General features: G+C 51.2%; 1 protein-coding gene and 1 long non-coding RNA gene across 2 annotated transcripts in view; both read left to right on the forward strand.

Annotated features, from left to right (window-relative positions):
• The first annotated feature begins 99 nt into the window (after positions 1-99).
• On the forward strand, positions 100-12,738 carry LOC135402104 (uncharacterized). Its single transcript, XR_010425025.1, has 3 exons — positions 100-6,484; positions 8,563-11,098; positions 11,741-12,738. It is a non-coding gene; the product is annotated as an uncharacterized LOC135402104 (long non-coding RNA).
• A 2,090-nt stretch (positions 12,739-14,828) lies between these two features.
• MAN1C1 (mannosidase alpha class 1C member 1) overlaps positions 14,829-18,354 on the forward strand; it is a 64,299-nt gene continuing 60,773 nt past the window's right edge. The window contains exons 1-2 of the mRNA XM_064635419.1: positions 14,829-15,139; positions 15,996-16,944. Of these exons, the coding sequence (XP_064491489.1) occupies positions 16,378-16,944 (567 nt within the window). The 5' untranslated portion in view covers positions 14,829-15,139; positions 15,996-16,377. The remainder of the gene's footprint in view (positions 15,140-15,995; positions 16,945-18,354) is intronic.

The following is an 18,354-nucleotide window of genomic DNA, read 5'->3' on the forward strand; positions in this document are numbered from 1 at the left end:
CCAGGGGGATTTTAACTCCCCTCCTTTCAAGCCAGCCACTTTTCTGCCTCCAAGGTTTTGGGTTTTTTTTTTATTTCACCTTTCCAGCCATCACCATCAGCAAAAAACTCCAACCTCCCCACGAGAGTCTTCCCTGCAAAAACCACAGCAGCAGTTTCTGTCTCGGCTGCTACAATCCCACGGATGGTAACACCACTCCAGGCAAAGTTTTGGCTTAAAAGCCTCGATGATGATACTTTGCAGGGAGTTATTTGGCTTGTACCTTTGTGTTTCCATCTCCCTCCGCTGATCTTGCTGTAACAACCCCCCCAAACTTGCTGCTTGTCAGGTCTTGTTTTAGCTACAACCCTCCTCCTTCCCCTGCTTTTAATGTGACATCCCAGCACCCGGCCTGTCACTTGGCTATTGCCTCTATCACACACTCATACATACGAGCCTCAGGTCTAATTAATGTAATAAAATGTGTAAAAGCACTAAATCTGCTCAGATGTGGCAATTTTATCACTTCTATACGCTGTCACAGCACAAGTAAAACTGACAGCAAAGAATAAAACAGTTATGTCTCTGGCATTTTTTACTACTTTTAATATGCTCTCTTTTTTTTTCCTCTTTGTTACTGGAAATTTAAATTATAATGGTATGCTTCACTTAAAGAAAGTATCCATAGCAACAGGAACATCTAAATTATTGCAGGCTGATCACTTCTCTCCTGGAGTCACATCACATGCCTTTCAAAGACAGTCCCAGAGGTGCAGGATTTTAATAGAATTTTTTTTTTAACCTTTTTTGCAAACAAACAAGCGTATACACAGCACTTTCCCCATCAGTACACTACCTACAGACAGATCTAAACCGAGTCACTGCCAGCACATTTGGCTGCCCAGAGAGGGGAGTTTCAGGCTTGCTCTTTCTGAGTCTGTGCCTCCTGGTCATCCCATGTGAAACAAGAATTTCCATGGAGTTCAGCTGATGTAAATTCTGTTGGATCAGGGGAAAGCAGGAGGGGAGGGGGAGGATCACTGAGCCTGCAGCATCAGGAACCTGCTGGTTGGATTCCAAGCTGGCCTCAGTCTTATTTGTAGTTTATCCTTTCCAAATTCCCAGGTGACAGGACAAGGGGGAAGGACTTCAAACTGAAAGAGAGTAGCCTGAGATTAAATATTAGAAATAAATTCTTTATTGTGAGGGTGGGGAGGCCCTGGCACAGGTTGCCCAGAGAAGCTGTGGCTGCCCCTGGATCCCTGGAAGTGTCCAAGGCCAGGTTGGATGGGGCTTGGAGCAACCTGGGCTAGTGGAAGGTGTCCCTGCCCATGGCAGGGGGGGTGAAACTGGGTGACCTTTAACTTCCCTTCCAACCCAAACCTGTCTGGGATTCTGTGATCCCTCAGAAAATAACTTCAGCAGCCGCTCAGCATTTAAAAGGCAATGGGTGGGAAAACACCCAGGTATTTTGCCCCCCCCATCCCCACATCTGAGCCTCCTCGGTGACTTTTGGGCTGAGGCAGCTACAGCTTTCTACTCTTGAAAAATTCCATCGTTTTAATCATGGAAAAAGCCTGAGCAATGCACACACAGAGCTGTCAAATGTGAGAAACAAACATTCTGGGAGAAACAGAAAGGCTGGTTTTGTTTTTTTTTTAATTCCAATCTCAATTATAGGAATCAAATGCGTCATCTGGATCAATAGTAAGTTGAAATTGCTCAGCCAGAAAGATTTTAAATATAAAAAAGCTGCAGCTGAGAGCCTTCCTTTGAGCTCATGTATTATTATAACTGAAATTATGATAGTGCACCATGTTTACAGGCTCCCTTGGAAAGCTCAGGTTAAGAACAAAGGTTTAATCAATGTACCCGTACGTAGTAACAGGATCTAAAACCCAGCCCGTGTGTACTGGGATCTTATCATGGCCAGGAGCAGCAGGGATTTGCTTTTAATGTCCTTTGATTCCCACTGCCATGTGGTACATTCCCAGGTCATCATTCCCTGCATTTTCCCCCAGAGGTGGCTGCGATTCAAGCAGGATGTGTTTGCAGAGAACATGCAAATTAAACTGAAACGAGGCAACCTTTGAAAATACAAAATATTACTGATCACTTAACCTTTGTAGGATAAGAGCTGACGTGCAGACAAGTGGCTGGGCTTCATCCAGCCCAAGGGAAAATGTTAAAAACCAGGAAAGTGTGTCAGAGTTCTTTGGCTGGTTCGGTTTGTAAGGAAGGGTCGGGGAAGCTCCGTGTCCGTGGAGAAAGAGGGGCTCCCAAGGAAAGAGGCTGCAGGTTTTGGGCATGGTGGCATCAGAGAGACACCAGCAGAGGCAGTGACAGGAACCAGGTGCATGGTCTGCCAGGGACTTTCAGATCAACATGTGAGTGAAAAAAAGAGTCAGAGTGAGAGAAGGTGGGTGGTTAAAGAGGGCTGAGCATGATGCAAAAAATCTGTTGGACCGGCAGATCCAGCTCACATTTGAAAATCACCCCCTTTATGGCTCCCATGAAATCACCTTTTAATAAAGAGGCTATAAAAGGGACCTGTAATTTCGTGGTTGGTGCATGAGCCGGAAGATGAGCCAGCTGACTTTCACAGAGCTTTATTACAGCTGTGGTCCAGCTGGAGTCAGGGATATTTACTGTGTGTGAGCACAGAGATGATGCAGAAATCCACAGCACTGACCTTTGGTGCCAGGCAGTGAGTCAAAGCCGTCCCTGCCCGGCCCCAGCTGCCTCCCAGCTGTTCAGCATCAGGTCAGGCAGGAAGGTTTCCCCATCCACAGGTGGAGCCCTTTGACTCACAGCTTCCCCACATCCACCTTCTCACCTCTCAGAGTAATTAAATAAATCCCAGAAGCCACAGCCCGAGGTCCTTGGGAGGATCTGTCACCCAGTGGTATGTCTGAGGAGGGGGATGGGGCTGTGCTGCTCTGCTTGGGGTTTGCTTCTTAAATCGGGCCAGATTTGATCTTCAGCATTTTTATTTGAGGCTTTGATGGATCCATGAGTGTTTTGGGGCTGGGCAGTTGCTCAGAACTCATCAGCAAGATGGGATTGTGCCTGAAAAGAGTCAGTGCTGGGCAGGCAGGATTTTTGCTTTTAGGGGTGACAAGAGGGTTTGTTTTTCACGTGGGTTAAAGTACTGTGATCCAGCAGACGGCTGGTGTTGTATATCAAGATTAAATTCTGGGGAAAGTCTGTCAGAATCTGGGTCACTTGCTCCTTTGTGGTCTCCCATTTATATATCAAGCTGACCCGACTCACGTCTGCAGACTGTGATGGGAGAACTGGGAGAGCTTCTGGTGAAGTTATTTAAGGGCTTCAGACAGGTACGAGCACACAAGTCATTTCACACCCCTGACAGGAGAAGCTCGGCTGCTGTGCTGGCTGTACTTCATCGGTGCTTCCCCCTGCCCTTGATGCTTTGTGCCTTTCCAGTTCTGCTTTTTATGCCCTCAAAACGAGAGTGTGGTCTCTTGAGGCCGGGATGAGACAGAGCCAGCACAGGCTGGAGTGGATCTTCCCAGCTACAAGTTCCCTCGTCTCGTTAACCACGTTGCATAAGGAGGTGCAACAGTGCTGAGCTCAAAATTACCTCTCTTCCTTTCCTGCCTGACACAGCACCAGGGAGAGAGAACTGCAAACAAGTTTAAAGTATTGCTTCCTCAGAGCAAAATTTGGGAGATGAGAGGCTTGGGTTTCGGCTGGCTGACCGAAAGCCCCCGGGGAGCTCGGTATGCTGGTGCCTGTGACTGCCACAGCCGTGTGATTCCAGCTCCAGGATGGCCCAGGGCACCCACCCGCCTGCTTTGCAACAAGCTGTGATTTATGGGATGCCTGTGGAGTGGCTGGTCCCTGTGTGATAACGAAGGGGAGTCTGTGATGTCCCTGCTCTGAGAGCAGGGAGCAGACTCATCCACCCCGGGGGTCCCCTGTGTGTCCCCACACCACCTCTGCACCCCAGCTGACAATGTGATCCCACTTTCCAGCCCTTCCCTGGGCCGTGATCAGCAGGTGGGGTCCGATGGCTGCAAGCTGATCTCACTTTAACCTGGAGGGATGCAGGTGTGGTCCTGCTCTTGGATTGTCACTGCTTCTCCCCTCCTGCTGCCCCTGCCAGCTTCGGTTAAATATCATTGAATCCATCTCTTCCACGAGATTAACTCACTCTCAGACCCTCAGGATGAACCACACGCTGGGCTGGGACTGATGGAGGCCAGAATCTGGGAAACATTCAGTCTGGAGCAAGGTGAGCTGAATCCTAACCTGCTTCGTGCCTCACGCTGTGGCTGCAGAGCTTGAAGCAGGGAGTGATAAAGCCTCCTTTAAATGGTGATTTAAAGGCTGGCTGCCCTGATGAGCTTGAGCTTTATCTGATTTGGGACCTACTATGGCCATCTCAGGGAGGTGCTGGAGTGATAACATAATGCAATATCTGGAAAGGTGGTTTCTGGCTGTGCAGTGAGAATAAATGCAGCAGATTGTAACCAGGGAGAAAACCATTATCAATATCTTCTCTGGTTTTATACACATGGCTCAGAGATGTCACTTAATAACTTCTGTGCTGGACTCCAAACTGACGCCTGAGTTACCAGATCTCTTTAAAACCACACACAGGCTTCCAAGTTGTTTGAAAAAAAAAAAAATTTGTTAGATCTGAAAGGCCTTTCCAGCCCTGGTACCATAACTGTATTCCCTCTCCTCCAGAGTTTGATCCACCAGGTGCAAAAATCCTTTCAAAGAGCAAGAAGGTGGACAGGTACCTCAAGAGAAGAGACCCTTCCATGTAACAGGTGTTTTGCCATCAACCATTTGAGCATCTGTCCCTGAATTTTTCCTCCTCTCCAGGACAACTCTCAGCAATGGGTGTTTGGGGGCTGAAGTTTCCCCTCCTTTATCTCTCTAAGCTTCTGATGACAACCCTGGGATTTTCCAGGATGAAATGGAAAGAGCCCTGAGCAAGTTTGGGGGGAAATCTCTGGAAGCAGGCCATTAGCAAAGCATTAAAGGCTGAGCTGGGTTTGCCTTTGGCCAAGTACACACAGGCTTCCCTGGCTCCTGCAGGCTTCCCAGCCTGGATTTGAGATGCTCCTGGATGTTGCTGCTCCATCCATCCTGCAGGTGAGTCCCATGTCTTCCCTCCTCCACCCCACACAGCCCAGGGGCCATCACGGGCTCAGTGACTCGTGCCGGGGTGATGGCTGGAAAAACCCCCTGACCAATTGAGGCAGACACAAAGCAACAGCCTTCCAAAATCCACCAGGTGACATTCCCTACCAACCAGTGAGAAAATGAGCAATTCCAGCCTCCCTACAGTGCTAACTACTCCTACAGAGGTGCTTGGACAGGCCACGCTGATTAACTCCATGTCCCCTACAGCATTCCTGGGCCTGTGCTCCCAGGAAGCTCAGCTTGTCCCAAGTGTCTCTGGCTTCCAAGAGCCCCAAAACCTGGGAGAATATCAGCAGCATGAAGTGATGGCATTGCAGCAACCCATCAGCAAGGCTGATGTCCCCACAGGTCATGTCTTCCACATCTTAACCAAGAAACCTCTGGGGTTTTTTTCCTTTTTGAAGCTGAGACAGGAGGATGCCACCCTGAGACAATAATTTCCTTACCTCTCCCTTCCCCTGTAACTACTTGATTTCCCCCTCCCTCGCATTTCTGATACCTGGCAGGTAGTTTTATAATCCCATAAGTGTTATTTTTCTTCAGCTCTCATTTTCTGTTTTGCAGCCTGGCCACCTGGTCAGAGCCTTTTCCATCTGTATGCAGCGTGCACGGCTGGAGCAGCCCACAGGAGACCAGGATTAAAAACTGTGAGCTAACACAGCAGCTCGAGGCTCAGCAACACAAATAACTCCTTTCCCATTTTTTTTTGGGCACTTCAGCCAGGCAGAGTGTCACCCTGACATGGAGGAGGGGGAGAAGGCACCACTCTATACAGGGTTTGTTGGGGTCCTTGAAGAGGAACTGCTTATCCTGGATGAGGATCCAAGGAAGATTTTTCTTCTTTCACATGGATTAGGCATTGCCCTCTGTGCAAGATTAAGGTAAGAAAAGGGAAGCTGAAATATAGTTGGATCTATGGGTCCAGCTATGAGATTTGTCATTCCATGGGACCTCTTCCACAACAGATGGGGAATGACGAGGTGGTGAGTCTGGGCTGGGACCACCCGGAGACACCAGCAAGGAAAAGCATTTTCCTGTTTCACAGGGCTTCAGCACCAAGAAATTGTTTTATTTTATACTGATCCAGGAAAAATTGAGAGGCCTCTGAGGACATTTCTGAAGTCAGCAGCAACCTGGAGGATGAAACCTTCTTCTCCCAGCACAACAGGGGGGCTGTGCTGGTCATCTGGCACCAGCAAAGCCCCACAGTCAGGATACTGGATGATTCTGGAAAAGGGAGCTCCTCTGTCAGGAGAGTGCAGTGTCCTCTCGAGGGCTGGGATGACGAGGCACCCACAGGCCATGGCCTTGCAGATGCCACGAGGTAGGTGGGACATCTCTGCTCACTGGGCTCAGACTGGCAAAATGTCAACAGTTTGGTGCAGACCTCCCCAGGCTCGGGATAAATATAGTGCAGACAGTGATTCATCCCAGCGAGGTTTGGAGTGACCTGTTTCTCAGGTCGGGATGGATGAACTTCACCCTGAAGGTGACTTAGAAGTTATTTTGGGCTGCACTGAGCCCTTTCTGTATTTCAGGGTTTGACAGGGAGCTCAGTGCGGTGTCCAGGACAACCAGCTGAAGGGATTTGGCCTTGCAGGGGGACATGGACAATCAAGAAAAGTTTATTTTTAAAACAGAGCAACAATCCTGCCTTTCTGAGGGGAAAAAAATAACCTGCAAAATAGGACTGTGACACCAGCACGTCTGCAAAGTGCGGACTCCTCTTTCATGGCTTTAGCTGATGACTTCCTGTGATGGTTTAAAATATTAGCTCTTTTTTTCTGGCCTGGATCCTGATGATCTGGCACAGAAACTCCCACCCTGGAAATGCTGAACTCCACAGGGGCTCTGCTTTCCTGTTTTGGTTAATGGCTGGGCAGGGAAAAGGGTAATTCTGTAATTTGGCAAAGCGCTTCAACAACTTCTACTCCTCTCTACAGGGAATAGAAATACATTTAGTTGCTGGAACATCTGCCCCATTAACCTGATATTTTCTTTTTTCCCTACGTACTATTGACCTCCTTGGAAGAGGTTTAAATTCTGCTTACCTTGAAAGTCCCTGGGGAGGGACTTCACCTGACAGGCACCAGGATCTGTGCAATTTATCCCAATCAATAACCTGGCAGCTTTGCATCACTCCAGAAGGAGGCTGGTGACATCTGAGTGGTGCCAATAAAATGCCCTTAAATCTTAAAATAACTGCCCAAAGGGATCTCCTGATCTGCTTCACCCTGCAGCCTGAGCTACAGTTGACAGATGATTTTAGCCAAGCCTTAGTGGTCACCCGAGGATGGCCAATATAGAGAGCTATAAGGTGGAATTTTCATTGCAGCACCACAGTTTAAATGACTTTTAGCTCTTTGGAAATGCTTCCTTTTCCCTACAATGGAAGTATTTATGTTATCCCATTCAAATGCTCTGAGGTGTCCTTATTTCTCTTGGCCTGGCTCATAATGGCCTGGCTCAAAGGCATTAAAGTTTAAGGGAAATGAGCCTGGCACCAGGGCAAGGGGGAAAATACTTCTGGCTCTGAGATGGATCTGTTTACTCAGGCTTCTCACTGACCACGTGCAGGGGAGTGACTCTGCAGCCCACTCAGGGTCTCTCTGCATCACTTCAGGAAAACAATCAAGGGGGGTCGAATATTTGATCCAGTGAGTTTATCAAGGATTTCCTAAAAAGTGTCAGAGAGAATCCAATTAAAATCAGCAGCGTTGGACAGTAACTTACCCTGTCTGTGGACAAATGGCCTGAGGACCTCTGTGGCTCCCTTGCCATCAAGTCTAATAACTCCAATTAATAACTGTGATTAATAATCTGGCCCCAAAGTTTCTCATACTGTTATCTCTTGCTGAAAGATTCCAAAACTGCTTGTCCTGTAACAGCTGCTTTGATAAATTTCTTTGCAATGTGTGTAAACTGGTAGGTTTTAGTCTTTGACTTGTCTCCTAAAGACAAACGTCCTCTGTGTATCTTCCCATATGGTTTATATGAAATTGGTTTTTTCTCCAGTATTTTTTAATAGATTGCTACTGAGCAGTGTATTAACCCCAAGGGTCTGCTAACCACAAGCTGGAAATCTGTCCTAAATTATTGTAGCACTTATCTATTAGTCCAGAAGAATTCACACACTAATCCTCATCTAAAACTCTCCCCGTTGGGCAGGATCCTCTTCAGACTCAGCACCAGAGCTGAAAACTGTCACAGCTCTGCTGAAATCACTGACCCTGTGGCACAATTATTAACCCAGGGGGCAGCTGGGGCAGTGGGGCTGATATAAACCACGAGAGCTCTGAGGCAGGTAATGAAAATGTACGGCTGTGTTTCATCTTTGGCCAAAACACAGAGCAGAACCAAAAGACTATATGGGTTTGTTGGGGTTTTTTTTTTGTCTTCTAGTCTGTGGACAATGAATGTGATGAGCAGAAAGGCTTTTCTTCCCGTGTTCCCCACATGGTGATTAATCTTCCCAGTGTTTGAAGGTATTGGTTGTTATTTTCTGGCTTGCCTTGAAATTCACTGTTTAAAAAGCAGCAACAGTGGGATATATTTATATGATGAAAGAAGACTTTTTGTGTGTGTGAAATATGCGTTCCTGACAACGTTCTCAGAGCAAACCCAGCCCACCCCTTCAAGGAGAGCAGAGATTATCACACTGGGGGAGAGCAGGGATAGCTGCTGGCACGTGAGGATGCCTCTGGACTGCACAGATGGTTGTCAAATGAGTGGAAATTCACCCTTTGGAGGTTATTTTCCTTAAAAACTAAACCAGTCTTTAATGACTGCTAGGAAGCCTGGCAGTTTCCAAAAGCATTGGTCTGCTTGGCTCCTTCTGCAGCCGGAAAATTCCTGTATTTTCTCAAGTAGGGTCTCCTGGCACACTGTAAGCTGTTCTCAGTCCCCACTGATGTCAGATGGGTCTGTCACCTCCTGGGTTCTTCCCAAACAATTCAGATGTCTGCTAGGAAATGTTGGACAGCCAGATTTTATCTCAAAAAAGAGGGGAGATCTCTCTGTTCCAAACAACTCCAGATGAAACCCTCCTATAGACAGCAGGTAATTCAGTCCCAGGAGGCCATTGGGACCACCACATCTTACACAAACTGCTGCTTGGGTTGACTCCAGATGCTTTTTTGACTCTCAAAACAAATATTTAAGTTTGGTTTAAGATTATTGGGCTTTCTCAATGCTTCTGTTTGTGGAAAACTGGGTTTGTTTCACCGAGTTCATCACGGATTCACCTGGAGTTCTGCTTTGCCTGAACTGCATTTTCTGACAAGTCAAGTCTCGGGCTGAAAATTATTCTTAGACTTTTTTCCACTTGGGATCTTATTTCTGAAGCCATCTAAAATAGGCTGTTGCTCCACATTCACAAGAGCAGATTCACTGCATTCCCGTGGCCCTCACCTTACTTAAGTAGGGGAAAATGGAACACAGACATTCTGATGATGCTGATTTTAATGGGGAAACAATGTGCAGGCTGCTACATTAGTCACCTGCTATTACAGGAAAGTAATAAACTAGAACTGTTTCTGCTCTTTTCTCCATGCACCTTCTGCTATGTTTCTGCTTTTGTACTATTTTTTAGCTTGTTTTATATTTTCCCTGGCACAGAGGAGGTAAGATTGCTGAGACCTTCACCATAATTAAGCAAGATTCTTCCTCTGATGAAAGCTCATTCCTACACAATTCTGGTTTAAGAGACACAGAACAGGTTGTTATCTCAGATGTGAGTGGCTTTTTTCCCTTTTTCTAAGATAAAATATAAGCCTGGCTGAGGTGGTGGGGGTTATATTGTGTAAATGTTTCCTGCTAGCAGAGAACCATTGGAATTCTCAGCGAGGCTTCCGTGCATCCCTAAATGTGAGTGTTAATTCAGATAATTAATATCTCATATGCCTGAATGTGGAGTTGAAGGAAAAGCACCCAAACCTGCAGATATGTGTGATGTTGCCTCTGAATTCTGAGGGTTTGGGGGGCTAAATATCCATTTTTCTACACATTAAGCTCATTAAAATTATCACATGAAATTTGTCCTCCTGCACAGCACAAACTGAATTAAATCAGGGCAAAATCCACTACTGGTTTATCCGTTCTTGTGCCTTCCAGCCTGCAAACCTCCCCCTGGGCAGCACAGGATGGTCACCAGATGCTGATGGGATCATTTGGAGGAGGAGGAGGAGAAAGGCTGCTCCAAGGAGCCAAGCCTTAAGCATGTCTTTCTATACCTTTACCCTTTCCTTTCCTTCCTTTTCTTTCCTTCTCCTGCCTTTATCACCCACTTTATACATTAGTCTTCTCACACCATGTGCAGGTTGGTAGAGGAAACTCTCTCTGTTGTCAATATATCCACCCTGCACAGGTGGTATTTCCATCACCTGTTGGATTATTAGTACAGTTTAGCCTTTCAGTGTTTTATTAGAATAATTCCTACGGAAACAATCCTAGTAATCCCTCAGCACATGGTTTAATCTAAGCAGTCATGCTCCCCACTCCCTGTTCCTTAAGTAAGGAGCACACTCTCCCAGGTTAAACACCCCAGCAGCCCACGTTCATGGAGCAGATAACGAGGCTCTTAATTATCCAGGCTTCTCCACAGACTCATGCCCTCTGCTTGTGTTTCTAAAACCTTAAAATAATCAATACCAGACAGATTTTTTCTGCCCTGAGTCATTACAGGCCATCAGGGACTGTTTTGCTCATTCTCCCTGCTTGGAGAAGTTTGGGGGCTGTTGTTTGTATAATGGATCAGCTGTTTTAAATGTATGGATTTCCCCTTATCTGATCACAACTGCAGGGAGACTGACACATCTATGCCTGGATAATATCAGACCTTGCTGCTTGCAGGTGGGGAACAGCTGCCTTGGGGCTGCACAGAGGAGGAAGATGCCTCAGAAGCTTCGTCCTCCCCGAAACATTCCCCACTGGGCCACGGGTGAGTAAGAGCCCGGGGTGGGAAGTGGGAACAGCCACATCCATCCCACGGAGTGGGAGCCCTCTGTTCCCAGCAGGGGGGGGACTCATCAGCTCCTCAGATCAGGCTGCAGAAAGCTGGGCCACAAATTGGGCTCCATGCCATGGTGAGGTGTCAGGAATCCTCCAGAGGTGGCCCCTTGTTCTGTCACCGCCACGCTTGTTCCTCGGGAGGTAAAGGAGCCCTTCCTCTCTAAAGCTGGCAGTTCCAGCAGGTTTTGTTGTCACTATCTGTACTTTGTAGTAGCTGTCAACAGAGTTTGGGTGTCTGGTTTACATGCTGAGGCTGTGCTGTTTTGAGGATGCTTTTAGATGTTCTATCCCTTTCCATTACAATGAAACAAGGCTGGGTTGTTGGGTTGATTTCCTTTCCCTCCTTTTCTCTCCCTTCCTTCCCCCTTCCCTTCCCTTCCCTTCCCTTCCCTTCCCTTCCCTTCCCTTCCCTTCCCTTCCCTTCCCTTCCCTTCCCTTCCCTTCCCTTCCCTTCCCTTCCCTTCCCTTCCCTTCCCTTCCCTTCCCTTCCCTTCCCTTCCTCTGCCTTCTCCTTTCCTTCCTCCCCTTTTTTTTCCCTTTCTTTCTTTCCCTTTCCATTTTTCTTTCACAGAACCACATTAACTCTGACCCTGCTGCCCTCACCACAGAGCCTCTCTTCCCATCTCCCTGCTCTATCCTTTCATCGCTGTGATGCCTAAAAATCACCAGCTGGAGTGGTTCTGAGAGCCAGAGAGGGCTTTCTGGGGAATAACTGGAGTGCTATTCCAGCATCACGAGACATCCCAGCCTCTCCTGCAGCCACAACGGGAGCATTTTCTGCAGTGAGAGCAAAATAAACATCAAGACTCTTTAAAAGATAGTCTGGAGGGTTGAGTGCAATTATCGGGCCAAACTCCGTTGCCTTGAGTGTTATCTATCACTCTGTAGTTTTCTTCCTCATAGAAAAGTGGATATTAGATTCTGTTTTTCTTATGGCCATAAAAAAAAAAGTAATTTTCTCTAAATTATTTCTTCCAGACCTGCTAAAAACAAGAATCATAATGCAGCAGGACCCCCATCTTCCCAGTAATTACACTCTGCCTCCTAACTCCTTCAACACCAATTTCTCAATTTATTTGGCCTCCGTCTGGAACCACAGTCACAGGCTGAGCTGGGCTCTGTCTTATTATTACATGGACAAAATTGTTTTTAAAATGTAATTAAACATTTACCTTGAAGACAACGCTTTGTCTTCTTTAAGAAGCATAATATCTTAATTTAACCTAATCTAGAAAACCTTCCATTTCTGAGCTTTTACCTCCAAGACAATGTTATGCTAAACACAAAGCAAAACAAAAAGATTTCCTAATTTAACCTAATTAAAAGATAAGCCTCCAACTTCTCCATTGCTGCTGTCTGAAATGAGGAGGGAGGCGTAGCCCTTCCATTTGCTCAGAACTGTTTTATTATCCCTCTGGTTTGTTCTCTGCTGTTGATTTTTATTATCCTCCTTGATGCCCCCAAATCCTCTTAGGAAGCGGAGCCATCTAACCTTTCCCATCCTGGGGCCATGTCTAAGAGGATCAAGGGACCACCACCAGAATAGTTGGAAGGGTTTGGTTTGGTGGTGTTTTGTTTGGTTGGGTTGGGTTTGGTGTTTTTTCTTTTAATAAGGCTGAGACAAAATGCAGCCTGCTGTGTGAGGTCTCCCAAGGGAAAGAGATTTAAGGAAGGTGAAGGATTATTTCCATTCAATGAGGCAGGTGCTAGGTGTGGGGAGAAGGGGTGATGGAAGCCCATGGAGTGATTCTGTCTTGTTGGTGCTGTTCCCTGGGGGGTTGCACGAGGCAGGTCAGCAGTAAAAGCCCTGCCAAACTGCATCCATGCTCGAAATACTGGAACTGGCAGCTGGCTCTCAGGGTTCTCCCCTTCTCCTTGTGAAGCCGGGCAAAGAAGCAAAACCAAATCGTCCTTTACAAGCTGCTCCCCTGGGCTCCGAGGAGCCTGTGGAGCATCTGCCGCGCTCCGCGAGCTCCTGCGCGACCTGCCAAGATGAAGCAGCTGAGTCTCCTCCTCTTCTCCCTCACGGTGCAGCTACAGGGCAGGGAAGGGAGAGCAGCTGTGCCGAGCGTTCCTCCAGCAGCTGCTCCGGAGGAAACCAAACGCGGCGGGTGAGCGGTGGTGCCCACATCTCCCTCGTGCTCAGCCGGGTCCTGCCTCCAAACCGCAGGCGATGGTTGAAAGGGCGATTTCAAACCCAAACAATCAGGATGCAAATTTGCCTCCGAGGGGTGGCCACCGCGTTCAAGGTCCAGTGGGCAGCCACCAGAGCTAAAAGCACGAGGCTTTTCAGGTTTATTTTGACAAGAGGAAAACCTGCAGAGGCTGTGGAGGCGTGGAGGAAGGTGAAGGTGAAGATGATGCTTGGGCATGGCTGCGTCAGGAGCAGCTCCAGAATCCTTCTCCTAGAGTGGTTCTGCTACCTGCTTAAAGTGCTTTCCATAGGAAAATGACAATACAGTTACACAGTTATGTTTCTGCTACTCAGCCGAGCAGTTCAAAGTCTGGGGCCCTGCAATCAGCTCAGGTATTTCTCCCCTGCGGTGTTGGTTGTTTGTGCAGAAGGCACACACTGCGCGCAGGCAGACGCAAACAGCAAATGATTTCTTTCCTCTCAGCTCCAGCTCCTTTCCAGCCTACAAAATGTTCTCTTTTAGCTCTTCCAAGTTTAGTCACAGTGATGCTCCGGTGGCTGCGTTTACCCTTTCCTGGGAGCCTCGTCCTACCCACAGCACCCAAATCCCACCTCTGGAGCCCCATTCCCCCCATCCAGCTGTTCCTGATCAATTCCAGGTGCTGCCAGGTTTGGGTGTTGCCCTTTCTTCTCTTTCATTGCGAATTCTGCAGGCTTGGTTGGGGTTGTTTTTGTAACATTTATGAGCAGCAGCTTTGTTTCACCATCTTCCCCTCTGGTACAGTATTACCTCACGGGGTCGCTCTCAAATTTACTTGGTGTGGTACCTTGAAGGTTAAGGGTGAGGATTTAAGGATTTGGGGTTCATTGCATTTGGCTGTGGGCTCATAAAAACCAGAAAGGTGGTTTCCAACCTGCCCCCTCTGAGGGCCCTTCTCCTATCAGGCACTGAGGCAATGCCCTCAGGGCCATATCACCCTCCGGGTACGAATCCCATCTTGTGAATTCTGCCCTTCTGGCACACATCAGACCTCGGGCGGGCTGTGCCGGGTAAATTCGCCCCTCGGAGCCCTCACAAGGTGTAAGGAGAGCCCCTCAAAGCCCTTATAAAGTGTGAAGTGACGGAAAAGCAGCGCTACCTCCACCCCCCACCTGCCGAGCTCTCACAGTGTCTGGAGCCGCCCCGTACCCTCAGCCCCTTTTTAAAGTAGCTGCGCCCCCCCCTCCACCAATCACAGAGGGCACGGCGCGTTCCTCGCGGCCAATAGGAGGCCGCCGCTGGAGGAAAGGGGCGGGGCCCGCCGCCCCGCGAGCCGGAGCCGGGCAACTGTGGTAAACAAGGGGGCGGGCCCCGCGGCTTGTCTGACATGCCGGACAGCCAATGGAAAAGGCGAGGCAGGCTAGACAGCCAATAGTGAGCGAGGGCGGGCGGGGCACTGCGCGCTGATTGGCTGGCGGTGGCGGCGGGGTGACCGTTGGCGGGCGGGGGGCGTGGCGGGGGGCGTGGCGGGGGGCGGTGCCCCGGCGCTGTCGCAGTGAGCGGCGGGCGGTGCTGCCGTGAGGGGGCACCGGGCGGCGACAGCGGCCCCGCGGGTCCCCTCCGAGGTGAAAAGCAGAGGCATCCAAGTAGCTCAGTGCAGTTAGGCATTCCCCTCCCGCGTGCCTGGGTGGGCAGGGAGAGCGCAGCTGTCTCCCAGAGAGCCCGGCTTCTCCCCTCTCCTAATTGAGCGCTGGCAGCAGCGAGAGTGGGGCTCTCGCTGTTTGGGATGAGCGGGCAGGACTGAGAAGATTTTTTGCTCACTGTAGGAGCCGGAGAGGCTTGGATTTGTCAGAGGGGTGAGTAAAACAGGGCTGGGGGTAGGAAAGCGTCCGCCGAGCGGGGCTGGCGGCGTGTTTCGGGGGGGCAGCGCTGTCCCTGCCCGTAGGAGAAGGTGTGTTTTGGGGGCTTGTAGGGTAGGATTTTAAGCCGTGTCCTGCTTGCTTTCAGGGTCTGAAAGTTGAGCGCTGTCTCTCCCGTAAGGAGGAGATTGGTGTGGGGATGTGGATAACTCTAACAGCCAAGCAGAGATTTGGGGGAAAGAGGGAATTTGCCGGCATCTATTTTAGCAAGACCAAAACCCGTAGATTTTTAATTTTTTCATTTTTTTTAATTTTTTTTTTTTGCCATAAGAAGCTCAGCCCGAGCCGAGCTTTCCGCATGGCTGGTTTGCAGCCCCATCGTCCCCCAGCCCTGCGCGGGTGAAGGCAGCCCCTGGCAGCCTGGAGAGGAGCGGAGCAGCTTCGTCCCTGTCTGTCTGTGCTGTGTCCCAGGGCACCCTGCCCCTTCCAGGGTATCCTGCCTCTCCCGGGCTGTCTCAGGGCATCCTGCGCCTTCCAGGGCATCCTGCCTCTCCCGGGCTTCTCGCTCCCCGTCAGGGAGGAGCAGGAGGACCTTCTCGCTGCCCCTCTTGCCCCCCGGGCTTCCCTACCAGCCAAGCCCAGCAGCCCGGAGCTGGAAAGGGAGATGGTGCAGAGCAGGAGCTGCTCGCGGACTGGGGAGTTGATGGCAAGTCCGGAGAGAGGGAAAGCGAACTAGTGCAGCTGGAGGGCGGGAGACGGGCAGGGGACAAAAGCCTTGTATCGCCGGCTGCCTCCTTCGTTGGTGTTGAATGACCGCGCTCTTGTGTCTCTCCCCCCCCCCCCCGCCCCGCAGAAATGCTGCAGCATGAACCCACCGCCTAGAGAGACCGGCTCGCACCTCCCCGGCGCCGCTGCCTGAGCCAGCCCCACACCGCAGCCGTCCGTCCGTCCGTCCGTCCGTCCGGCGGGGAGCCTGCACGGGGAGCGCCGCCGGGAGCAGCCCAGCCCAGCCGGGCTCCGGCGGGATGCGCTCGCCGCCGCCTTCATGCCGGCAGGGGGGACGCTGAGCCGCCGCTCCGCCCGGCCCGGAGCCACCCACGTGCGGTCCCCGGTGAAGGCGGCCGGTGGTGCGGGCGGGCACCGCTGAGCCTTTGGCCGCAGGAGCCCGCGGCGCTCCCCGGGGCGGCGGCGGCGGCGGCGGCGGGTCCCGCCCGGCGGCCGCGATCCGGTGCCCCATGGTGGTGCTGCGGAAGCTGCCGGGCATGCCGGGCTGGCCGGCGGCGCTGGGGCTGCGGCTGCCGCAGAAGTTCCTGTTCCTGCTCTTCCTCTCGGGCCTGCTCACGCTCTGCTTCGGGGCCCTCTTCCTCCTGCCCGATTCCTCCCGCTTCAAGCGCCTCTTCCTACCCCGCCGGGCCACCGCCTCCGCCTCCTCTTCATCCTCCGCCTCCTCGTCCTCCGCCTCCTCCTCCTCCACCCGCGACACCGACCTGCCCCGCAGCCCCCCCGCCGCCGCCGAGCCCCGCCACGCCAGCCCCGCCGCCCCCCGCCGCCTGCGGGAGAAGCTCCGCACCGCCGCCCGCATGGCCGGCCCGCCCGCCCGCACCGCGCCCGGCGCCCGGCAGCAGGTGCAGGGCGGCGAGGGGCGACCCGAGCCCGCCACCGGCGCGACCCCCGCCCGGGAGACGCGGGCTCCGTTCCGCTTCGACTACGAGCGGTTCCGCCGGAGCCTCCGGCACCCGGTGCGGGGCGGGCGGCCCGGAGAGGACCCCGAGACCCGCGCCCGAAGGATGAAGATCAAAGAGGTGAGGAGCGCCCGCGCTGCTCTCAGTCAGCACTCACTGCTGGGTACCCCCTCTATCAGCACTCACTGCCGTGTCCCCCTCAGTCAGCACTCACTGCTGGGTACCCCCTCTGTCAGCCCTCACTGCCGTGTCCCCCTCTATCAGCACTCACTGCTGGGTACCCCTGAGTAAACCCTCATCCTCCCCTCACATCATGTCCCCCCTCAGTCAGCCCTCACCTCCCCTCAACAGCTGCGTCCCCCCTCACTCAGCCCTTGTGGCCGTATTCCCCCTCAGTCAGTTCTTGCCTACCCTCACAGCCATGTCCCCCCTTAGTCATCCCTCGCCTCCCTTCATGGCCACTTTCCTCCTCAGTCAGCCCTCACAGCTGTGTCCCCCCCAGAGTCAACCTTCATCCTCCTCTCACATCGTGCCCCCCTCTCAATCAGCCCTTGCCCCCCTCACAGCCATGTACCCTCTCAGTCAGCCCTCGTGTCTGTGTCCTCCCTCAGTCACCCCTCACCTCTCCTCACAACCTCCTCCTCCCCTCATTGCCTCCACTCTCCTCACCCTCCCTCACCTCCCCAGCCTCACCCTCATTTCCCACACAACCCTCCCGTCCCCCTTTCTCCTTCCTTTTCCCAAGGAAAGTGGCAGGAGTTGGGGTTGTCCCTTTCCCAGGGGGTGTTCCTGTCAGCGGGCGCACACACCTCCGCTCACAGGAGAGGAAATGTCAAGGCAGCCTGATGGGGTGTGACTGGAAATTAAAGAGCTGAAATTAAGCAAAGGGAAATTTAAATTTCAGCTTGGTTATTATTAGGGAAAAAAAAAAACTCGCTTGGCAGGAGGTGTCTGGTTGTGCAAGAGGCTCCATCCTCAGGGGGTCGGTGTGAATCTCTGCAGAAATGGGGACAAAACTTGTGCTGGTCCACGGGGATGGGATGGGATGGGATGGGATGTGCCCTCACAGGAGCTGGGGAGGAGCAGGAGGGTCTGTCCCTGTGAATCCTTGTGGAACTGGCACAGGAATCGTTACCCACTAACAGGGAGCCGAGGGCTGCCCTCGCTGTGACCCCGCCGAGCCAGGATAACCTTATTGAGAGGGTTGCAGGGGTGTGAGGGTGAGGGGAGAATTTGTCCTCGTGCCCACAGCTCGTGCATAAAAGCCTGGCAGCCTCACAAACATCGCAGACGGGCTGTGACCCAGTTAACCAGGAGCAATAGGCTCTGTGTAGTATTCGATTGTGTTTGTCGTATCCTTTTGCTATGATGAATAACCAACTTGGAGGGAATTTTGCTCCAGAAAGAGGTGCCAATAAGTAAAAAGCACAGATTTAATTAAGCAGAGTGTAAATTTCCCGAGTTTGTGCTCTCTCAGAGGTGCAGCCATTCAGCAAAGATGCTGCCCCAGGTTGAAGAGAGGAGAAAGTC

The sequence above is a fragment of the Pseudopipra pipra genome, chromosome 24 (assembly GCF_036250125.1).
Source record: "Pseudopipra pipra isolate bDixPip1 chromosome 24, bDixPip1.hap1, whole genome shotgun sequence".
In the NCBI taxonomy this organism is placed as follows: Eukaryota; Metazoa; Chordata; class Aves; order Passeriformes; family Pipridae; genus Pseudopipra; species Pseudopipra pipra.